At 34.8% G+C, this 24,565-nt stretch overlaps 1 protein-coding gene across 1 annotated transcript in view; it reads left to right on the top strand.

Moving 5' to 3' along the window:
• The window catches only part of LOC149779749 (ATP-binding cassette sub-family C member 9-like), a 215,442-nt gene that overhangs the window by 100,024 nt on the left and 90,853 nt on the right, over positions 1-24,565 (top strand). Inside the window, exons 14-19 of the mRNA XM_089940609.1 lie at positions 1,613-1,718; positions 5,582-5,677; positions 10,780-10,864; positions 13,537-13,617; positions 20,216-20,353; positions 23,229-23,353. Coding sequence (XP_089796735.1) covers positions 1,613-1,718; positions 5,582-5,677; positions 10,780-10,864; positions 13,537-13,617; positions 20,216-20,353; positions 23,229-23,353 — 631 coding nt within the window. The remainder of the gene's footprint in view (positions 1-1,612; positions 1,719-5,581; positions 5,678-10,779; positions 10,865-13,536; positions 13,618-20,215; positions 20,354-23,228; positions 23,354-24,565) is intronic.

Below are 24,565 nucleotides of genomic sequence, written 5' to 3'. Positions count from 1 at the left end.
TTAGTAGTATTTCACTGTCATATATTTAAAGTCATGCTGATAAGTAGTATTTCACTGTCATTATATATTTAAAGGTGTGCTGATTAGTGATATTTCAGTGTCATTATATATGTAAAGTCGTGCTGATTATTGGTATTTCACTGTCATTATTTATTTAAATTTGTACTGATTAGTGGTATTTCACTGTCATTATATATTTAAAAGTGCTGATTAGTGCTATTTCACTGTCATATATTTAAAGGTGTGCTGATCAGTGGCATTTCACTGTTGTAATGTATTTAAAGTTGTGCTAATCAATGTTATTTCACCATCATTATATACTTAAAGTCATGCTGATAAGTAGTATTTCACCATCATATATTTAAAGGTGTGCTGATTAGTGATATTTCACTGTCATTATATATGTAAAGTTGTGCTGATTAGTGGTAATTCACTGTCATTACATATTTAAAGGTGTGCTGATTAGTGCTATTTCACTGTCATATATTTAAAGGTGTGCTGATTAGTGGCATTTCACTGTCATTATATATTTAAAAGTGTGCTGATTAGTGGTATTTCACTGTCATTATATATTTACAAGTGTGCTGATAAGTAGTATTTCACTGTCATTATATATTTAAAGGTGTGCTGATTAGTGATATTTCAGTGTCATTATATATGTAAAGTCGTGCTGATTATTGGTATTTCACTGTCATTATTTATTTAAATTTGTACTGATTAGTGGTATTTCACTGTCATTATATATTTAAAAGTGTGCTGATTAGTGCTATTTCACTGTCATATATTTAAAGGTGTGCTGATTAGTGGCATTTCACTGTTGTAATGTATTTAAAGTTGTGCTAATCAATGTTATTTCACCATCATTATATACTTAAAGTCATGCTGATAAGTAGTATTTCACCGTCATATATTTAAAGGTGTGCTGATTAGTGATATTTCACTGTCATTATATATGTAAAGTTGTGCTGATTAGTGGTAATTCACTGTCATTACATATTTAAAGGTGTGCTGATTAGTGCTATTTCACTGTCATATATTTAAAGGTGTGCTGATTAGTGGCATTTCACTGTCGTAATGTATTTAAAGTTGTGCTAATCAATGTTATTTCACCATCATTATATACTTAAAGTCATGCTGATAAGTAGTATTTCACCGTCATATATTTAAAGGTGTGCTGATTAGTGCTATTTCACTGTCATTATATATTTAAAGTTATGCTGATTAGTGGTACTTCACTCATATATTTAAATGTGTACTGATAAATGGTATTTCACTGTCATATATTTAAAGGTGTGCTAAGTGGTATTTCGCTGTCATAATGTGTTTAAAGTTCTGCTGATCAATGGTATTTCACTGCCATATATTTAAAGGTGTGCATATTAGTTATATTTCACTATTTTTGTCTTTTTATATTTAAAGGTATGCTAATTTGTCATGTTTCATTGTATCTATCATTATATATTTATAGGTGTGTTGATTAGTGGTATATCACTGTATATTTTATAATATATATAAAGGTGTGTTAATTATTGGTATTTCACTATATCTTTTGTTATATATTTTAGTCATGATGCCTTTTCCCTGCTTTAATTCATGTCCTATTTTTTGATAGAAAAACTAACAATAATTGTTGGACCAGTTGGTTCTGGCAAAACATCTCTGTTGTCAGCCATGCTGGGAGAAATGTTAACAGTTTCTGGATCTATGGAGTGGAGCAGGTAATTATTTTGGCCTCACTTGACTAAATCAAGTGAGCCCATTAATAATATTTTCTGTTCATGTGCCAGTTTTTCTGATGTCTTTGCATGACTCCTAACCCCTCAAATTGGCTAACCCAACATGCTGGCATGAAGTGCTATCAGCTATGGTCATATGCTACAGTTTCATATATTGCGTAGGGTTAAATTTGTAAAGTTAAAAGAATTTGAAGGTTTGCCTCACTGTTTATACTAGTTATTTAAAAAAATGCCTTGCATATCTTTAATAGGTATTGCTAAAAGAACTTTCAATTCCCTTTATTTTGGCATATGATTGATGGGTTTAGTTTGGGTTATAGAGTATACAGCTTGGTCTTATTTCAGATTTACACCTATGGAAAAATCGCTAGTTCCACTTCGTCATTTTCTCTTCTTTGACTTGAGGGGTAAATTGTTAAAAAACGAGTTGATAATTTTTTGTTTTGTTTTTATATTTTTTTGTGATTCATTCATTACACTTTCAAAAGCTTTATTTTCTACGTGGTAAATTTAATTTTCCTATTTTAAAAACTGCTAAATGGAGTACTTCAGGCTGATTTTTGGAGCACATGGGAGCATTCATTTTGGTTAGCTGTGTGCTTATATCATGTACATTTTTCACAAGTACAGTATCCAAAGAAATGTCAACCACAGTACATGAAAGTAAATATAGCGAGATGCCAACTTTCTCTCCACTGTCTATTTCCACCATAAGCATTTATTATTGCAAAATGATTCTCAATTAATAACCAGGCAGGGTCATTAACCCTTAGAGGGAATGGTGACTCACCACCACTTTTTACTGTAACAGTTATGGTAAAGTTGCTAACATATTTGGTATATATTTTTGGTACTGGCCACCGTATTTGGTGGCAGCTTTTCATAAATGTGTACTTAATGGGCACTCTACAGATATTATGAACTTTTGAGAGTGACAGGTGTAAGATGAATTTGTTTGCATTTGCAACACACACAGGGTTTAAACCCCTCATTTACGCACTAAGTAGATGAGTGTGATCATTGTCAGATTTCATTATTGATGATAGCAAAAGGTATAGGGTCCAGGCTAGGAAAGGTTGTGTTAATCAGCTCAATGAATAGTCCAGGATTATGCTGAACAATGTACAGTAGTCCCTCTCTTGAATGGCCCCCCTGACCAACGGCCACCCGCTCCTTACGGCCAGAATCCGTTGGCACTGACGAGTTTGTGTTCAAAAGTACCCCTCGCGAAAGGCCACCCGGCTAACGTGACCAGCAGCCAGCATATTAGTGCAATAATATAAAATTTACCTCTCACAAGCGGCCGCATTTTATTAGAATATGTATCCAGAACCAGTATATTATTCATAACGTGTGTTAAGTAATCCGATTTCTGTTTCCCTGATGTCAGGTTTTCATTACTGAAAGAAGTGTTGAGTAAAGTACATTTACCACTAAGGTTAATATCATTTACGCCTCACGAGAAGCCACATTTATTCCATAAAGCCGAGAAAGACTAAAATTTGAATCCATACAAAAGGGTAAGTACATGTAATCCAATTAGCCTTACTGCTGTTTTATCATAAGATGTCCGGTTTAGGCACTGATAATTGTTAAAATTACAATTATTGAACAGTAGTAACAGCTGTGAAGTGGCAGTATCAATGTACAATACCCAAGTCAGCAGGAAAATGGTTTGGTAGCCTTTATGGCTTCCCTTAGTAAGATGTTGAGCTTGTTCACTTTGATAATCAGTGGCTATTACTACTGACAATAATTGTCAAAATTACGAATCCTAACAGCCGTGAGGCCAAATCTGCGTGATGTTAATGGTTACATATCGAATCCGATTTGGCTTCTCTCACTTAGTGTAAGGAAATGTATAAAAACAATAGGGTACCAGACTGCGACTAACGAATCACGTAACAAGATCACTTTCTTTAAAAATACCGCAGTTTGTTTAGATGCATACAAAATTGTTTTATTAGTATTGTAGTTGGCAGCATGAATAACTACTGCAAAAAGATCAACATGTCATCGAGGAAAATAAAAATTCTCAGTTTACAGGAGAATGTGAAAGTAATTCAACTGACCGGGGTGGGGGGGAGGGGGTCGTCGAGGATCCTTGCAGAAAACTAATGTCGAGAAGACTCAGATAAACAATATCGTGAAAGATAATGAAACAATTCTGCAGAAGTGGGAAGGTGAAATGGATGGAGAAAGGAAGATTGTTTGAGCCAGGAGACGTTTGTATCCTGATTTGAATGACAAGAAAAAGCAATAATTTTGTCAGTTGAATTGGGATATGACGACTTTTCTGCAAGTAATGGATGGTTGCACAGATTTCAAGTGCGACACAATATCAAGTGTTCTGTCCTTAGTGGAGAATCAACTGATGTTAATAATGAAGTTGTCGAAGATTGGAACAAAAGACTAAACGATATATGCAGGGGATATGACAGCAAGGATATTTTTAATGTGACAAGACTGGTTTGTTTTTTAGACTGTTACCAACAAAGTGATAGATGATGTGAACTGTAACATAATTATAAAGACAGTTTTAAAACTATATCAATGGTTATTCATAGCATTCTTTTGAAAATGATGACACAGTTTGTTTTCCATGTATTTCACATCATGCATGTGATTTTTTAATTAAAATATTAAATATTTAAAATTAAATGTACTTGTGACTTTCTTCATATGTATTTTCTGAAACTTCCATCACTGATTTCAGCAGTTTATATATGCAATTCTTTACTTTAGGAAAAAGTGCACACAAATGACCATTTGTTAAGGCAGTTAGTATAATTAGGCATGAAAACAGGTGTTCACACTTCACGCTTTGAACTATTGATGGAGTAAAACCATCTCAAACTCACCAAAATCAACCTTGGATGATTAAAGAATGAAAAGATGCTTCTTGTGTCTGTTGTCAGTAGCACCTAGACCATAAGGGATATCACTAGTGGGTCTGTTGTCAGTAGCACCTAGACCATAAGGGATATCTCTAGTGGGTCTTTTGTCAGTAGCACCTAGACCATAAGGGATATCACTAGTGGGTCTGTTGTCAGTAGCACCTAGACCATAAGGGATATCAGTAGTGCAATGTACCTCTACTAGGAGATTACATGTATGTTTTTGTTTTATGTGGAGATTGCTTTAACTCAGAATCTTAAAACAATAATTAACAGAGTCAGGGAAAAACAAAGAAAAACAATTTAAAATAGAATTGCTTTGATCCTGGATTATGGTAAGTACAATCGAGATATGAAATGCTTAAACATTGATTCACATAACATACCATAATACACAACATGCCTTGCTCATTAAACAAAAGAAGTTTAATTAGGATCGGTCACTCCTGATATGCACTAGTGACTGCAGAAGAAGACACAGTGAAATCACTGTGTGGTTAAGAAACATGTGCCTCTATCCTGATCATGGAAGGCAGGGTGAAACCACTGCTTGGTTATGAAACACATTTCTGTTGACCATGGAAGACGGGTGACTACTGATTACATGACATTTATGTAGGACATTTGCCAGGGGAAAATTAGAATAGCTATTGTGACCAGGTGGTCACTGAACTCAGGTGACTGTTAGGACAGGTTTTATTGTAGTTAGTATTTTGAGCTGATGTTAGTGAACAATAAACATTAAACTAGAAGCTGAACTGCCTTCTGTTGGATTTTTGTATCATCAGTGAATTTAGATAGATCAATAAAAATTATTGGAGATCATGTGGGTTAGTGAAAAAAATCAAAGTATTTTGTTAATATAAATATTTTCAACGCACATTTGCTGTTTGCATCTCAAGAGCAAAATTAATATCCATCCAATGATAAATTTGTTTCTAATTTCAGGAACTGCCGCATATCTTATGTTGCACAGCGACCCTGGCTCCTGAATACAACATTGAAGGAAAACATCTTATTTGGACAGACCTATGTGTGGCGCAGGTGAAATTTATACAGAAACTATGTAACATTTAAAGCCTCATGAATAACAAGGAATGAAGTGTTGCCTGTTTCAATGGACTATCGCTCTCACTAATAACCATTAGTGTATTCCATTGAACTCTAAATTTCACTAATAATCAAGGAATTATTGAATGTTCCATTCTACTTGCTAATAACCAAGAAAGTATCGTATGTTCCATTTTATTTTCCATATCAATAATGACAAAGAAAGCATTGTATGTTCCAGTTTACTTTCCATCTCAAAAGTGACTGACAAAATATTGCCTGACTAATAACACAAACAGGACTACTTGGTTCTCTTGGACTGAATCATTTTAACCACATTCATGTCACAAATGCAAGGCTGAGCAAATCCCATTGTATGACATATGGGGCAAGTGATATTTTGATGGGGCAAGTGAAAGTTTCTAATTTGACTTGAAAACTGTGATTTTCACCCATTAAAATCTGACTTCTAGCATTGGGGAATGAAAATAGCCTCTTGTGCAGGTTTTAAGAACAATGATTGAAACAAGTACAAAAATGGCATATATTTCTGGATTTTAACAACTCATTATAGTACCTCGGCTTTGATATCATAGTACAGCAGGTTTTGTTTTGTTGTTTACGTTTTGCATGCCCTGTGACAGTAGGTAAATTAGGTATCATATAATAACTAGAAAGGTAAATAGGTTGAACATTTTTTGTCATCACAATACAGGTATATAGGGCCAATTAAAAGTTATAATGTAAAACTTTTAAAACATTAAATGTTAAAATTTAATGAGAAAAATATTGCAAGAAAACTTGAATGAGAACAGTGGATCACCATTATTCTGTTGTCAAGATCACTTTGGTCTGAACTAAATTTCTTGGACTCCCATAAGCATTGATAACACATTGGTTTATTCCTTTTGTTGTGGGTAATTTTCTAATAAAATTACCTGATTGGTACATATTTTGGGTCGTAATATGTTATTATGAGAAAAATTGCAGTGATGACTGTGAAATTATACATTTATTGGCAATCATTTCTGTCAGTAAAATTGTAAAGCTACTGGTAACCCCCACCCCACTTCTCCTTATCAAGACAAGGTAATTTGTGCAGTTCAGATTACTTGCTGATTCCGTATATTTTTTTCCTTATATCATCAGTGCATTCAGACAGACATGGCTTATATCAATATAAAGGAACCAGTCATTCAGACAGACATGGCTTATATCAGTATAAAGGAATCAGTGCATTCAGACAGACATGGCTTATATCAGCATAAAGGAATGAGTGCATTCAGAGAGACATAGCCTTTATCAATATAATGGAATCAGTGCATCAGACAGACATGACTTATATCAGTATAAAGGAATCCGTGCATTCAGACATGGCTTATATCAGTATAAAGGAATGAGTGCATTCAGACAGACATGGCTTATATCTGTATAATGGAATCAATGCATTCAGACAGACATGGCATGTATCAGTATAAAGGAGTCAGTGCATTCAGACAGACATGGCTTATATCTGTATAATGGAATCAGTGCATTCAGACAGACATGGCTTATATCAGTATAAAGGAATCAGTGCATTCAGACAGACATGGCTTATATCAATACAAAGGAATCAGTGCATTCAGACAGACATGGCTTATATCTATATAATGGAATCAATGCATTCAGACAGACATGGCATGTATCAGTATAAAGGAATCAGTGCATTCAGACAGACATGGCTTATATCAGTATAAAGGAGTCAGTGCATTCAGACAGACATGGCTTATATCGATATAATGGAATCAGTGCATTCAGACATGGCTTATATCACTATAAAGGAATCAGTGCATTCAGACAGACATGGCTTATATCACTATAAAGCAGAGGTTCCCAAACCACGGCCCGCGGGCAACCTGTGGCCTGTCAGCTCTCATAAAGTGGCCCACAAGGCCTCTATATTTACTACAATGTATTTTAATAATTTCAACAATTTATTGACATTCAAATAAATAAATAATAACTAGACGAAAGTTGCAATAATGCATGATCTACAGTATTCTAGAGTCTAGAATGTTATTTCTAAGAAGTCTGTCATTTTGGTCGAGCACTCGGAGCTCCGTTGGCGTTCGATAATTCACTCTGCACGTGGTTGTTGTGCTCAGATATAATTATCGAATGCGCCAGTTGAGTTAGCAAACGAAACATTTGGAAATACCCTTTTCCCAGCCTTGTTGACCAATCAGAGTGCACAAGACGCCATGATGTCATCTGTTACAACTGTTTAGTAATCTGCAGTTTCGTGTTGAAATTAGATTTTTCAAATACTAGTTTACCGTTAAAGCTGATAAGCATGAACGTGGATAACATAGAATCAAACAATGGATATAAGCAAAAACGTGAGAACATTGCTTGTCGTGAATTCAACGCAGATTGGATGGAGAAATTTATCTTTGTGCCTAGTCGTAGTGGTAAGCCGGTTTGCTTAATCTGCGGATTTGATTTAAAACCGAAAATGACTAGTGCAGGACTGACACTGAATGCTTTTAAAGTTTTAGAATTTGGTTGCTGAAAGTTAATATATTTAAGAATGATATTACACGACTTTTATAATTTTATAAACATTGATAAACATTTATAATTTTATAGCACTGTGGCCCGCTTAGTTACCAAAAATAGTAGATATGGCCCTCTACTTGAAATGCTTGGGAACCACTGCTATAAAGGAATCAGTGCATTCATAGCATATATCAGTATAAAGGAATCATTGCATTCAGACAGACATGGCGTATAGCACTGTAAAGGAATCAGTGCATTCAGACAGACATGGCTTATATCAGTATAAAGGAATCAGTGCATTCAGACAGACATGGCTTATATCAGTATAAAGGAATCAGTGCATTCAGACAGACATGGCTTATATCACTATAAAGGAATCAGTGCATTCAGACAGAGATGGCTTATACCAATATAATGGAATCAGTGCATTCAGATAGACATGGCATATATCAGTATAAAGGAATCAGTGCATTCAGACAGACATGGCATATATCAATATAATGGAATCAGTGCATTCAGACAGACATGGCTTATATCAATATAAAGGAATCAGTGCATTCATGGCATATATCAGTATAAAGGAATCAGTGCATTCAGACAGACATGGTGTATAGCACTATAAAGGAATCGGTGCATTCAGACAGACATGGCGTATAGCACTATAAAGGAATCAGTGCATTCAGACAGACATGGCTTATATTAGGCAACCTTTACAGTAGTCTTATTAAGCAACCTTTACAGTAGTTCTTATTAGGCAGCCTTTTCAGTAGTTCTTATTAAGCATTAGTTTTTATTAGGCAACCTTTACAATAGTCTATTTAGGCAACCTTTACAGTAGTTCTTATTAGGCAACCTTTTCAGTAGTTCTTATTAGGCAACCTTTTCAGTAGTTCTTATTAGGCATCCTTTTCAGTAGTTCTTATTAGGCAACCTTTTCAGTAGTTCTTATTAAGCAACCTTTATAGTAGTTCTTATTAAGCAACCTTTATAGTAATTCTTATTAAGCAACCTTTACCGTAATTCTTATTAAGCAACCTTTACAGTAATTCTTATTAAGCAACCTTTACAGTAGTTCTTATTCAGCAACCTTTACAGTAGTTCTTATTAAACAACCTTTACAGTAGTTCTTATTAGGCAACCTTTACAGTAGTTCTTATTAAGCAACCTTTACAGTAGTTCTTATTAGGCAACCTTTACAGTAGTTCTTATTAAGCAACCTTTATAGTAGTTCTTATTAAGCAACCTTTACAGTAGTTCTTATTCAGCAACCTTTACAGTAGTTCTTATTAAACAACCTTTACAGTAGTTCTTATTAAACAACCTTTACAGTAGTTCTTATTAAGCAACCTTTACAGTAGTTCTTATTCAGCAACCTTTACAGTAGTTCTTATTAAACAACCTTTACAGTAGTTCTTATTCAGCAACCTTTACAGTAGTTCTTATTAAACAACCTTTACAGTAGTTCTTATTAGGCAACCTTTACAGTAGTTCTTATTAAGCAACCTTTACAGTAGTTCTTATTAGGCAACCTTTACAGTAGTTCTTATTAAGCAACCTTTACAGTAGTTCTTATTAAGCAACTTTTACAGTAGTTCTTATTAAACAACCTTTACTGTAGTTCTTATTAGGCAACCTTTTCAGTAGTTCTTATTAAGCAACCTTTATAGTAGTTCTTATTAAGCAACCTTTATAGTAGTTCTTATTAAACAACCTTTACAGTAATTCTTATGACGCAACCTTTACATTAATTCTTATTAAGCAACCTTTACAGTAGTTCTTATTAAGCAACCTTTACAGTAATTCTTATTAAGCAACCTTTACAGTAGTTCTTATTAAACAACCTTTACTGTAGTTCTTATTAGGCAACCTTTTCAGTAGTTCTTATTAAGCAACCTTTATAGTAGTTCTTATTAAGCAACCTTTATAGTAGTTCTTATTAAACAACCTTTACAGTAGTTCTTATTAGGCAACCTTTACAGTAGTTCTTATTAAGCAACCTTTATAGTAGTTCTTATTAAGCAACCTTTATAGTAGTTCTTATTAAGCAACCTTTATAGTAATTCTTATTAAGCAACCTTTACAGTAATTCTTATGACGCAACCTTTACATTAATTCTTATTAAGCAACCTTTACAGTAGTTCTTATTAAGCAACATTTACAGTAGTTTTTATTAAGCAACCTTTACAGTAGTTCTTATTAAGCAACCTTTACAGTAGTTCTTATTAAGCAACTTTTACAGTAGTTCTTATTAAGCAACCTTTACAGTAGTTCTTATTAAGCAACTTTTACAGTAGTTCTTATTAAGCAACCTTTATAGTAGTTCTTATTAAGCAACCTTTATAGTAGTTCTTATGAAGCAACCTTTACAGTAGTTCTTGTTAAGCAACATATTTTATACATTGTTGAAATACATCTCAAGCATTCAGAAAGAGTATGATTTCTCCAGCACTTTAAAAGCAAAAGATGGAGGTGAATGTTAATCATTTACATCATTTAAGGCAGAAAGAACTAAAACCTGATGGTTATTTATATCTTTCTTTTCTTCCTTTTGTTGACAGGTACAAAAAAGTGATAGATGCTTGTGCCCTCCAACCAGACATTGCCATGTTGCCAGTTGGAGAGAATACTGAGATAGGAGAAAAGGTTTGAACTTTTTTTTGGTAATCTTGGTCTGACACAATATCACACAAGATGGTACCCATGCCCATTTGACTAGAACTTAGTAGCTCAGCTTAAATTTAGTAGCCCAAGAAGACATTTGCATAGGAAACTGCTAGTTTTAAGAGGAATAAAAAATAATTATCCATTGAAATAATTTTGAAGTTCACTTTGGTTGTATTCCACTGGGCAACTTGAATTTAGTTAATGGTAGTCCTATATCCAATATTTTAGTAGCACAGTGGACTGCAGCACAAGATGTGTTGGACTCGGTTATATTACAGTTGTTAAACCTGAGAGCCTGAGAGTACATGATGCAGGTATTTGAATGCTTTGTGCAGAGCACTGCACCATCCTACTGTAAACTTAAATATGTTCTTATATCCTAATATGCTTGCTAAACTATTTTATCAAAATAATGTTTTTGTTACATATTTATTGCACATCAGTGACTTCTTGCTTGCAAGCTATATCAGCTCTGTTCTAATAATTACATTTCATTTTTTTAAAAGCATTTTTAAGAAGGATGTGATGAATGTTTCTCCTATCCTTTGAATTGGCAAAGTTATTGAATTGTATTTTGAGCATTTAATTTAGAGTGAGGTTGACGTCCAGAATTTGAAAAGTTATTTTTAGAATTTACTTAGCTTTATGTTAATTGTCCTCCACTTTTTGTAGAAAAGAAAAATATCAAAGTTGATTGTGTCCATCATTCCGTATTCATGCCCAATGCCCACATTCATTTCTACATAACTCTCGTAATTATGTTTCCATTTACCTAGTGGGACATAACTTGGAAACTACTGACATCCTCACCCTATAATCAGTGGGTCATAACTTTGAAACTACTGACATCCACACCCTATAATCAGTGGGTCATAACTTGGAAACTACTGACATCCTCACCCTATAATCAGTGGGTCATAACTTGGAAACTACTGAGATCCTTGCTTATAGCCAGTGGGCCATAACTTGGAAACTACTGAGATCCTCACCCTATAATCAGTGGGTCATAACTTGGAAACTACTGACATTCTCACCCTATAATCAGTGGGTCATTACTTGGAAACTACTGACATCCTTACCTTATAATCAGTGGGTCATAACTTGGAAACTATTGAGATCCTCACCCTATAATCAGTGGGTCATAACTTGGAAACTACTGAGATCCTCGCCCTGTAATCAGTGGGTCATAACTTGGAAAATACTGAGATCCTCACCCTATAATCAGTGGGCCGTAACTTGGAAACTACTGAGATCCTCACCCTATAATCAGTGGGCCATAACTTGGAAACTACTGAGATCCTCACCCTATAATCAGTGGGTCATAACTTGGAAACTACTGACATTCTCACCCTATAATCAGTGGGTCATTACTTGGAAACTACTGACATCCTTACCTTATAATCAGTGGGTCATAACTTGGAAACTACTGAGATCCTCACCCTGTAATCAGTGGGCCATAACTTGGAAACTACTGAGATCCTCACCCTATAATCAGTGGGTCATAACTTGGAAACTACTGAGATCATTACTTATAACCAGTGGGTCATAACTTGGAAACTACTGAGATCCTTCCTTATAATCAGTGGGTCATAACTTGGAAACTAATGAGATCCTCACCCTATAATCAGTGAGCCATAACTTGGAAACTACTGACATCCTCACCCTATAATCAGTGGGCCATAACTTGGAAACTACTGACATCCTCACCCTATAATCAGTGGGTCATAACTTGGAAACTACTGACATCCTTACCTTATAATCAGTGGGCCATAACTTGGAAACTGCTGAGATCCTCACCCTATAACCAGTGGGTCATAACTTGGAAACTACTGAGATCCTTACTTATAACCAGTGGGTCATAACTTGGAAACTACTGACATCCTCACCCTATAATCAGTGGGTCATAACTTGGAAACTACTGAGATCCTCACCCTATAATCAGTGGGCCATAACTTGGAAACTGCTGAGATCCTCACCCTATAATCAGTGGGCCATAACTTGGAAACTACTGAGATCCTTACTTATAACCAGTGGGTCATAACTTGGAAACTACTGACATCCTCACCCTATAGCCACATATGCACCTAATGGGCATAAGAGACACATTTACAACTGCAAATATCATATTGACTTAGCAGTTTATTATATCTTGGAAACTATTGATATTCCCACCCTATGACCAGTATACACTTACAGGTCATGAAAAGAAAATTTATAAGTGCAGTTGACATAGCCCAGGAGTCCATCACTGCTCCCAAAGATACTTTGCTGTTGGGTCATAGCTTGAAAACTTTAGTGATCCCTATGCAATGACCATGAACAAACTTAAAGAACCTGAAAAGACAATTAATTTACATACCCAACAGACCTTTATGCCTTGTCAGTCCTTACCTTAAGAAATCTACTTGAAAAAGTAAAATGTATGACAGTAAGAATGGGGAAGTGAATGGATATGTGTTTGCAAATTTACATAAAGTAAACTTATTATTTAATATTTGATTGGCATTTCATTCCCCACAACCCCTCCATGCTATACCATGGTTGATTATATAATGCATCTAAAGTCAATATATAATGCATTCAATGGACTGCAACCACTGTGTTATAATAAAGTATGAACATGTAGTAACTGTATTTATCTTTCTTTGCAGGGTGTGAACCTAAGTGGAGGACAGAAACAGAGGATTAGTATTGCCAGAGCTCTGTACTCCCATACTGACACAGTCTTACTGGTCTGTACTCTCATATTGACATAGTCTTACTGGTCTGTAATCCCCTACTGACACAGTCAAACTGGTCTGTTAGCCCCTACTGACACATTCTTACTGGTCTGTACTCCCAGACTGACACAGTCTTACTGTTCTGTATTCCCATACTGACACATTCTTATTGGCTTGTACTCCCATACGGACACAGTCTTACTAGTCTGTATTCCCAAACTGACACAGCCTTATTGGTCTGTACTCCCATACTGACACATTCTTATTGGCTTGTACTCCCATACTGACACAGTCTTACTGGTCTGTATTCCCATACTGACACATTCTTATTGGCTTGTACTCCCATACGGACAGTCTTACTAGTCTGTATTCCCATACTGACACAGTCTTATTGGTCTGTACTCCCATACTGACACATTCTTACTGGTCTGTATTCCCATACTGACACAGTCTTACTGGTCTGTATTCCCATACTGACACATTCTTATTGGCTTGTACTCCCATACTGACACAGTCTTACTGGTCTGTATTCCCATACTGACACAGCTTTATTGGTCTGTACTCCCATACTGACACATTCTTACTGGTCTGTATTCCCATACTGACACAGCCTTATTGGTCTGTACTCCCATACTGACACATTCTTACTGGTCTGTATTCCCATACTGACACATTCTTATTGGCTTGTACTCCCATACGGACAGTCTTACTAGTCTGTATTCCCATACTGACACAGCCTTATTGGTCTGTACTCCCATACTGAAACATTCTTACTGGTCTGTATTCCCATACTGACACAGTCTTACTAGTCTGTATTCCCATACTGACACACTCTTATTGGCTTGTACTCCCATACTGACACAGTCTTACTAGTCTGTATTCCCATACTGACACAGCCTTATTGGTCTGTACTCCCATACTGAAACATTCTTACTGGTCTGTATTCCCATACTGACACAGCCTTATTGGTCTGTACTCCCATACTGACACATTCTTACTGGTCTGTATTCCCATACTGACACAGTCTTACTGGTCTGTATTCCCATACTGACACATTCTTATTGGCTTGTACTCCCATACGGACACAGTCTTACTAGTCTGTATTCCCATACTGACACAGCCTTATTGGTCTGTACTCCCATACTGAAACATTCTTACTGGTCTGTATTCCCATACTGACACAGTCTTACTAGTCTGTATTCCCATACTGACACACTCTTATTGGCTTGTACTCCCATACTGACACAGTCTTACTAGTCTGTATTCCCATACTGACACAGCCTTATTGGTCTGTACTCCCATACTGACACATTCTTACTGGTCTGTATTCCCATACTGACACAGTCTTACTAGTCTGTATTCCCATACTGACACATTCTTATTGGCTTGTACTCCCATACTGACACAGTCTTACTAGTCTGTATTCCCATATTGACACAGCCTTTTTGGTCTGTACTCCCATACTGACACATTCTTACTGGTCTGTATTCCCATACTGACACAGTCTTACTAGTCTGTATTCCCATACTGACACAGTCTTACTGGTCTGTATTCCCATACTGTCACAGTCTTACTGGTCTGTATTCCATACTGACACATTCTTATTGGCTTGTACTCCCATACGGACACAGTCTTACTAGTCTGTATTCCCATACTGACACAGCCTTATTGGTCTGTACTCCCATACTGACACATTCTTACTGGTCTGTATTCCCATACTGACACAGTCTTACTAGTCTGTATTCCCATACTGACACATTCTTATTGGCTTGTACTCCCATATGGACACAGTCTTACTAGTCTGTATTCCCATACTGACACAGCCTTATTGGTCTGTACTCCCATACTGACACAGTCTTACTGGTCTGTAATCCCCTTCAAATAACATCCTTACTGGTCTGTAATCCCCTTCTGATAACATCCTTACTGGTCTGTAATCCTCTTCTGATAACATCCTTACTGGTCTGTAATCCCCTACTGAGTCTTACTGGTCTCTACTTACATACTAACAGTGTCTTACTGGTCTGTATTCATGCTACATGTCTGCGGCATGATGCCCCAGTGCTAGACATCACTATAAACTGCCACATTGCAGACATCGTAGCGATATAACTGAAAAATTGTCAAAGCTACGTTAAAAATAAAAATCACATCACATCACTTCACATTACTGGTCTGTATTCCTATACTGACAAGTCTTACTGGTCAGTATTTCTCTTGAAGAACTGAGTCCCAGTACTGTATATAATTGCTTGTAAGTCAGGTCAGATTGCAAATTGTGCAGATCCAGATCTGCTGTTGCATAAAGTTCTGGCAGATCTGGGTCTTTGCAGTTGGGAGCAGTAGTCAGTAGAACAAGCAACATAGACCCTGATCTGCCAGCATGGTACACAATGGACCCTGATCTGCCAGCATGGTACACAATGGCAGATCAGGGTCTGTGTTGTTTGCAATTAGACCTGACTTACAAGTTAGTACATACAGTAATTTATATACTGTAAATTCATTTATGTAATGCGTCTCAGTTTTTGTAGTCCTTTATGTTGCATGCCATTACATCACATCAGCATACTTAAATACTTAGATGGGAAAGTTGTTTTTGTCATTACAGATTTCTTATTGCTTTTTAGGTTTTAAATTCATGGTGTTTAATAATATTTTCAAGAAAATATTTCCCACAGATGCAGTAAAGTCCCACTAGTAAAGAGTAAAGAATACATCAGTTTTAGAATTCTGTCATTGATTTAAATAAATACCAGATATTCAACATATGTCATAAATTTCTGAATAAACAAATTCCACGTCCTCAGATGTCCTGATATTACCCTCAATGTTATGCCATATTATATGCCAATTACATCACATGTGGCTGTCATTATATGCCAATTACATCACATGTGGCTGTCATATTATATGCCAATTACATGCCATGTGGCTGTCATATTATGCTGTGTTTCTCAGTGTTCTGATTACTAGTACTCTTTTTAGCTCATGGAATGATCTCTCTGTTTGTCCATTAGCACAAGTTTGTTATCGCTGTTTTCAACTACTTGGAGCATTGCCATGAAACTTGATACTTTCATTAATTCCATGCTCTAGTTAGTCCTAAATGAAATGGTGCCACTCTTATATCCATTGCAGTCAACACAGCGACGTTCTTGAAAATGCTGTTATCACTGTTTGTCCTGAATGGATGGTCATATCAACATGGGGTTTTCATTAAAACACTTTATAATTTTTAGGTGGTCTTAAGTAAAAGAAGGTGCCAATCTGACATCCACTATGTCCACCATGACACCTGTCTTGAAATTTGTGTTATCACTACAACTCCTGAAAGAAAAATCATATTCACATGGGATTTTCAATAGTATAGATTTTGTTCTGGTATTTAGTGTGTACTAAATTAAAATGGTGCTGATCTGATATCCAGTATGGTTGCTGCTTTGACCATCTTTTTGTTGCGACTTCTCGATTGATGGTTTTGTCAGCATTTGGTTTTTACAGAAAGACATTTTACATGGTTTTGGTCCACAGTGGCCATCTTGAAAATCTTATTATCATTACTTCTTTTTCTGAATGGTCAGATCAGCATGTGGTTTTAACAGAAACGTTTATGTCAATTTGATCCTTTATGAAAATAGTGCCAATCTGACCCCCAATATGGCCACTGCAATAGCAATCTGTAACTCTTGGTATTTCCGCTTTTCCTAAATGACTTGTCATATCAGAGTTTTGCTTTCTCCAAAAGATGTCTTGTTGATAATAACTGAAAATGGAAAATGAATGACATCACTTGTTCTCTTATTTTTTCCATATTGGCACCCTCATCAATACAAACGGTAAAGAATCAATATAAAACAATACTTGCCCTATAGAAGTTACTTTAATTTTCAGCAGTCATGAATAATTATTAGTTGTTTGCCCATTTATTCTTCAAACTGAGAATTCATCTGAGATGGCCATAACAAGCACATTCACTTATTTATGTCAGTAAAAAAGAAAAACTATTGATAGTACCCACTCGTATTCAACAATTTAGTAAGTGGATTGTGACCAACTTACACTATTTGAAGTCTGTTCCCCCTTGCCAATTCCTTGACGATTATATTTTGTCCCATCTGCATGCTCAGCCACTATAAAATTTATCACCATAATGAAGACATTCCGGATTTGTCTCCCTGTATGACTGATTTAAGTATTTTAATGATTATTTAGTAACCATTTTTACACAGTTTCACTTTTGCTTCATGTCTTGTCTGGTTATATTGAATATGAGGGCTGCAAAATGAATAATAATAACAATAATGAGGACTTTGTATAGCGCCAAATCTTTAGAAGCTCTAAGCACGTTACAACATTAAACAACACCTGTAAGATAAAAAACATATAATGATATTACAAAAACAAACATCATGAAATTAGAAAACATTAAAAAACATACTGAGAATATTTAAGGTAGGAAACATTATTATAAAGGTAAAACCTTTGTCGCTTCTCCTGAATGGATGATCATATTGGCCTGGGGTTTTCACCAAAAAGTTTTCTATTGGTGTCTGTTTTGTCCTAAAGGAATCATATTGGCATAGGGTTTTCACCAAAAAGTTTTCTATTGGTGTCTGCTTTGTCCTAAAGGAATCATATTGGCATGGGGTTTTCACCAAAAGTTTTCTATTGATGTCTGCTTTGTCCTAAATGAAATGGTGCTGATCTTACATCCAGTACTGCTGCACTGTGGCTAATTTAAAAATCTTGTTGAAAAAGAATATCAGAGATGGTTTCAACACTCATCACTGAAATTGAAGAAATGGTTTATCTTCAATTCCTGGAAATTCTTTTTGGATTGTAGCACACCAGTCCCGTTGAAGGACTTTGTTCCTGGCATATGACTTGCTGTGGTTGCACTGCTTCAAAGAAGGAAGTTTTACAACTTGTACTGTATGGACTCAGAATTGTTGACCCAGGTTATTTCAGTTTTCTGAAGTATAATAAAACAATTATTGCCCACTTTTTATGTTGAATAAGAGACTGTCCACCCATAGTGTATGATGATACCCAGTATTATGTGTGTAATGTTACCCAGTATTATTGTGCCTTGAGTGGGAAATTTGTCATATCAACTCAAAACAGGAACGGCAAGTTAATTCCTTATCATATTGTGATGTCATTTCGCCAATTGTAATTTTAGGCATATAGGACAAAATACTTAATTTTGGAACACCTTTGTCAAAAGGGTCTTAGGTACTTAAGAGAATGGTTATATAATTCTTAGTTTCAATAAACTTTAATTTTGCATTGAAATACTCTGTATGCCAATTGTTGGTACATAGGAGATGGGTTTTTAGTTCCCATTCTCAAAAGTCAAGCGAATTTGTGGCATGGCCATGTATTTGTCATGTATCTTGTGATCATGTTATGCTTTGGGTATCCGTCAACTATTTCTTGTGGATACTTGGGACCTTTTTATAAAGAGACTTTGGGCAAAGCCTGCAGTGTGGTTTAATATCAATAAGATTCCAGATCATTTCATTAACCAGTGGTTCTGTGCATAATAATGACATGATCTGGATTCTGATTGGCTGACCTTGTAGATCTATCACAGGCCCTTTTTTTTATACTGATGAACAGATTTTGATGAAATTTGCTAAGTTTTCTTAGAATGCCAAGCCAAGATACCTTTCAGGCTCTTTTGAATGAATCTATCAACGTTTCTTTTCCAAACACAGCCATTTATCAATCAAAATAAAATTGTCACATCACTTTTATGAAAGACCAAAATAAAATTGTCACTTCATTTAAGTGTAAGACCAAAATAAAATTGTCACTTCACTTAAGTGCAAGACCAAAATAAAATTGTCACTTCACTTAAGTGTAAGACCAAAATAAAATTGTCACTTCACTTAAGTGTAAGACCAAAATAAAATTGTCACTTCACTTATGTGTAAGACCAAAATAAAATTGTCACTTCGCTTATGTGTAAGACCAAAATAAAATTGTCACTTCGCTTAAGTGTAAGACCAAAATAAAATTGTCACTTCACTTAAGTGTAAGACCAAAATAATATTGTCACTTCACTTAAGTGTAAGACCAAAATAAAATTGTCACTTCACTTAAGTGTAAGACCAAAATAAAATTGTCATTTCGCTTATGTGTAAGACCAAAATAAAATTGTCACTTCGCTTAAGTGTAAGACCAAAATAAAATTGTCACTTCGCTTAAGTGTAAGACCAAAATAATATTGTCACTTCGCTTAAGTGTAAGACTATTGTGCTGTTGAAGATGTATTTATGTTTTTACGTTGTCATGGAGATTGAGGAAAGTTTACTGTAGCCAGCATCAGATAAAAAAAGGACATTAATAGATTTTCAACCAAGGCATGCGATGATGGGATTAGTTATAAGCTTGTATATTTTTTAACAGTCTAAATAATTTGTAAGAATGGTATTTTGATATGGCATCATGACTTTTAAGAATGATGAAAATATTGGCTAGTAAATTTACATGGCAGGGTTGAAAGTGAGGATGTCTTAAACTTAACCAGATACTTAATTGCTTTAAATTTATTGAGATAGCTATCAATATGCAATAAAGAATTGATCATGTACTTTTTCAGGATGATCCTTTATCAGCTCTTGATGTTCATGTAGGACGCCATGTCTTTGAAGAGGTCATACTTCGGAAACTGCTGAAAAGGAGGAAAACAGTTATTCTAGTCACTCATCAACTACAGTATCTTAATTTTGCTCATCATGTGAGTCATTGTTAGTGATCTCTTATGTTTGATATTGTGAGTCATTGTTTTTGATTTTGCTCATCGTGTGAATCATCAATAGTTATGTGTTAATTTTGATCACCATGTGAGTCATCATTATTGATATCTTAATTTGCTTGTGTGAGATGTGAATCATAATTTAATTTTGTTCATTTCAGTCAGTGTTAGTGATATTTTAATTGTGATCATCATGTGAGTCATCATTAGTCAGATCTTAATTTTGATCATCATGAGAGTCATCATTAGTCATATCTTAATTTTGATTATCATTAGAGTCATCATTAGTCATATCTTAATTTTGATCATCATGTGAGTCATCATTAGTCATATCTTAATTTTGATCATCGTATGAGTCATCATTAGTCATATCTTAATTTTGATCATCATGAGTCATCATTAGTCATATCTTAATTTTGATCATTATGAGAGTCATCATTAGTCATATCTTAATTTTGATCATCATGAGAGTCATCATTAGTCATATCTTAATTTTGATCATCATGAGAGTCATCATTAGTCATATCTTAATTTTGATCATCATGAGAGTCATCATTAGTCATATCTTAATTTTGATCATTATGAGAGTCATCATTAGTCATATCTTAATTTTGATCATCATGAGAATTATCATTAGTCAATATTAGTGATATTTTACCATAGTTACTTTGGTATAAGAACACCCAGCCCAAAATAACATTGACTAAGATTTCCCATCTCATAATGTGGTGGCAGATACGAGTCTATATCTTTTATGCGCCTACATGTTCACATGTGAAAAATGTATTGTTATATTTTCACATGTGAAAATACATGAACTCCCATCATTCTATGCAATGCTTAATTGTAAGTGCCAATAGATATTATAATTGCTGCAAAAAAATGAACATTTTGAGAGCAATAAAAAAAGTTGCATTAACCTTCAGGCATGGAAATTATTTATTTACTGAAGATATTTGACCCACCGCCATCTGTTTCTTTAAAAAATTATGTTTTGTTAACAATCTGAATAATAGTGTTTAAAAATCTAGTGTGCTGCATCACTCAAGTGGACTTGGTTTGGCAGTTAGCAAGGATGAAATAGTTTACAAAATGTCAAAAATTATATTATTGCAACATATGTTATTCCAAGCCAACTGTTCTCTCAAATTGTAACTGAAATTAAGGTGAACATAAGAAAAGGTTGGTTGGGGTTGTGTGGAGAAGAGTGGATACAGAAGCAAGTTTGGTTAATAAAACATAAAATTTTCTTTTCCAAGACAAGTATTTGATATGTTTCATCTTGTGGCACAGAAAATGATCTTCTAACTTGTGGTTTTGCTACTTGGTGAAATATCTGTTTTTTTGCATCAGAAAATGAAATGTATCTAGTATTAATGTGGGAAAGAAAATATCTTATTTAAAGTTCTCCATAGAATGATATGCGTACTATCAAAGAAATGTATATTTTCCATTAATACTGTTCTTTCCCAAGAAAATAAGTGTAAATGTATTCAGATGTAACTCCTGTCAGATGATAAACATTTAACAAATTTCATTTACCATAGACCTGTATAATTCCGCCTAGTGGTATAATGTACTTTAAATTGTAGTCTCACTATAACATACATGTGGTATACTCGATGGCATGTAGTGTACTCTATGGCATGTAGTATACTCTGTGGCATGTAGTATACTTTATTATATTCTCATTTTTTTCTCCATTACTTTACATTGTCAGAATCATGCAATATTACCCGATACTGAACTCGTGTGCAAATACACATATTGCATTCACATGCAAAAAGGAACTACTTCATGTTGTAAACAAACAATGGACACAGACGCCAGCACTTTTGATTTGTAAACAAATCATGTATACTCACGTAGTAGGCACTCTTTATGTTGTGGTTGTTTAAATTTGTTTCTGAATGAACTAAAGCAAATGTTTCATGGACTGCCACATACCAGCTGCTTTGGCACATTCCGTGTTAACTTTGTTGATACAATGTTTCAGATTTATTTAGTTATACAACAGATGCAAGAAAGGGTCCTTACAAATAACATACAAGTGACAAGTCATATACTGTCTTCTTTAGCTGGTGATAAGAATGGCAATAAAATATACTTACAGTTTACATCCAGAATTTCCTCAAAATGTACTTTCTTAGTTCTGCCAATCCGAATTACATGAGCCATGTCATAGGTTCTCAATCTTGATTACACATTTCGAAATTGTACTGTAATTTTGAATATAAGTGCAATTACATCCTCCTTACTGCATTCAAAATGAAATAAGCATTAAATTCCATAGCATCTTTTTGATAATTGCAATTGAAAGACTTCATATTTTTCCCACATTATGATTTCAAACATTCAGTGACAGAAATAGAAACACATTTGCAGATGTCAACATGCTTCTCCCTTGCTTCTTCAATCCGATGTATTTCATGTGCAATTGTCACATATAAATCCAGTCCATTATCATGAAATTTCGTAGAATTGAACAAAATACCAAAATCTATTCATTCCAGATCAAATGGAAAAGTTGTTGCAATGCACATTCATTCACAATATGACTCCAATTTTCAGTTTTAACTAGACATGCCATTTTCTTTCAAAAGTTATGTTGAGCGCGTGACTAAGTTCAAATTTATCTTGGCAGAATTATGTGCACAGTAATAGTGTTGTTGTTGTGTAATGATGAATCTGCGCTTGTGTATTTAGTTTGGAATACGGCATACATTCAGTTACTTTTAATTGTAGTGTATTTTGATAATATAATTAAGCATTATTTAGAATTAATAAAATTAGCTTCTAATAAAAAGGTTACTGCATTTGTATGGCCACTTTCTGTTTATATCATACCCAATTTCAGATCATTGTCATGAAAGATGGAGAGATACAGTATCAGGGTAAGCTAGTGGATGTGAAAAAGAATGATCCAGATCTTTACAGTTCCTGGAGAAAAGCTCTGAAGGAAGCCAGTATACAAGAAACTAAGTAAGCCTTTTGAATTTCTATTTTTGTCAGGGTTCCCACACTGCATAAAAAATAGGAAAAGGTCAGGAATTAAAAAGATTTATTCCCATCTTGACAAACCCCTTTAATATAAAAAAAAAATGGTCTTAATTAGGGAAAAGCAAAAAATGTTCAGAAGTCACTTTGAATTAATCAGTTGAAGGAAGAGTACATAAATTTTATTGATTGCGAATTTATTGTGCTGAGTTCAAATACCGGATATTTGGAAGTTGTGGAACTCTTCAGTCATTTGTTACATTAAGTTAAGCATGCACCATGGTTGGCACCATGTCCAGCCAAATATATGACATGTATTTTAGAAACTGCACTGTTGACCTGTAAGACACCTGTCCTGATGATTCTCTTTTAGTGGCAAAAACACTTGTAAAGTCAGTTATGTCTAAATAAATTGTACAGGCAGTTTCTTGCAAGGTTACTAAGCACTGTACATCGGGACAATTTCAGATTCTTTTTGGAAGTGATTCAACTTTTGTGTAATGTTTCATAGCAAGTGTCTGTTTCCATGCATCAGAATCACTACTACTTCCAAACATGTTTCTCTCTGTGAATGTCATGTGAAAATTAAAGTTACAAAATAGTTCAAATGACATTTGCCTTTCCTGTTCAGTTTTCTGTATGGGTCATTTGTTATTATAACACCATGAGATAACCCTAAGTCAGAAACTGCGTGTTCTGCTGAGACCCATTAATGTTGTTGGAGTAGGCTGTGTGTATATCTGACCACATGGATACCCAAGAAACATTCAAGATTCGATTTATTACTTGGAAAAGCATTAAGCTGTGTGTAGAAATGCAAGCTATTTGGAGTGATTCAGGTATAATGTGTTTCATTATGATTTTGGTAGTAAAATCTAGTTAAAATTGTTGACAACAATAGAGAAATCTAGAGCAGTGCTGCATACTTTGTGGATAACTGAAGCTGTCAGATATATAGTCTGTTCCTGGACAAATCTGGCTAACTTGCTATTTCATTGTATTTCTCATTCTCCTTGGAATACATTTCACATTACCTTAGGATTATAAGCCCTACTGTCTCCTAAATTTGTCTTTCTGTCTACAATATGTAGATAAAAGGTGATAATTCTTGCTCATTACCTCCCCCAATCTCGATCCATACTGTCTAGTTGCACTGAAGTTTTGATGCCATATTGGCTACAGGTCATACCGTCCAGC

This window comes from Sinohyriopsis cumingii, chromosome 17 (genome assembly GCF_028554795.1).
Source record: "Sinohyriopsis cumingii isolate HCF-2022 chromosome 17, ASM2855479v2, whole genome shotgun sequence".
In the NCBI taxonomy this organism is placed as follows: domain Eukaryota; kingdom Metazoa; phylum Mollusca; class Bivalvia; order Unionida; family Unionidae; genus Sinohyriopsis; species Sinohyriopsis cumingii.
Note: the sequence above shows the minus strand (reverse complement) of the source record. Positions and strands in the feature narration are given on the sequence as shown.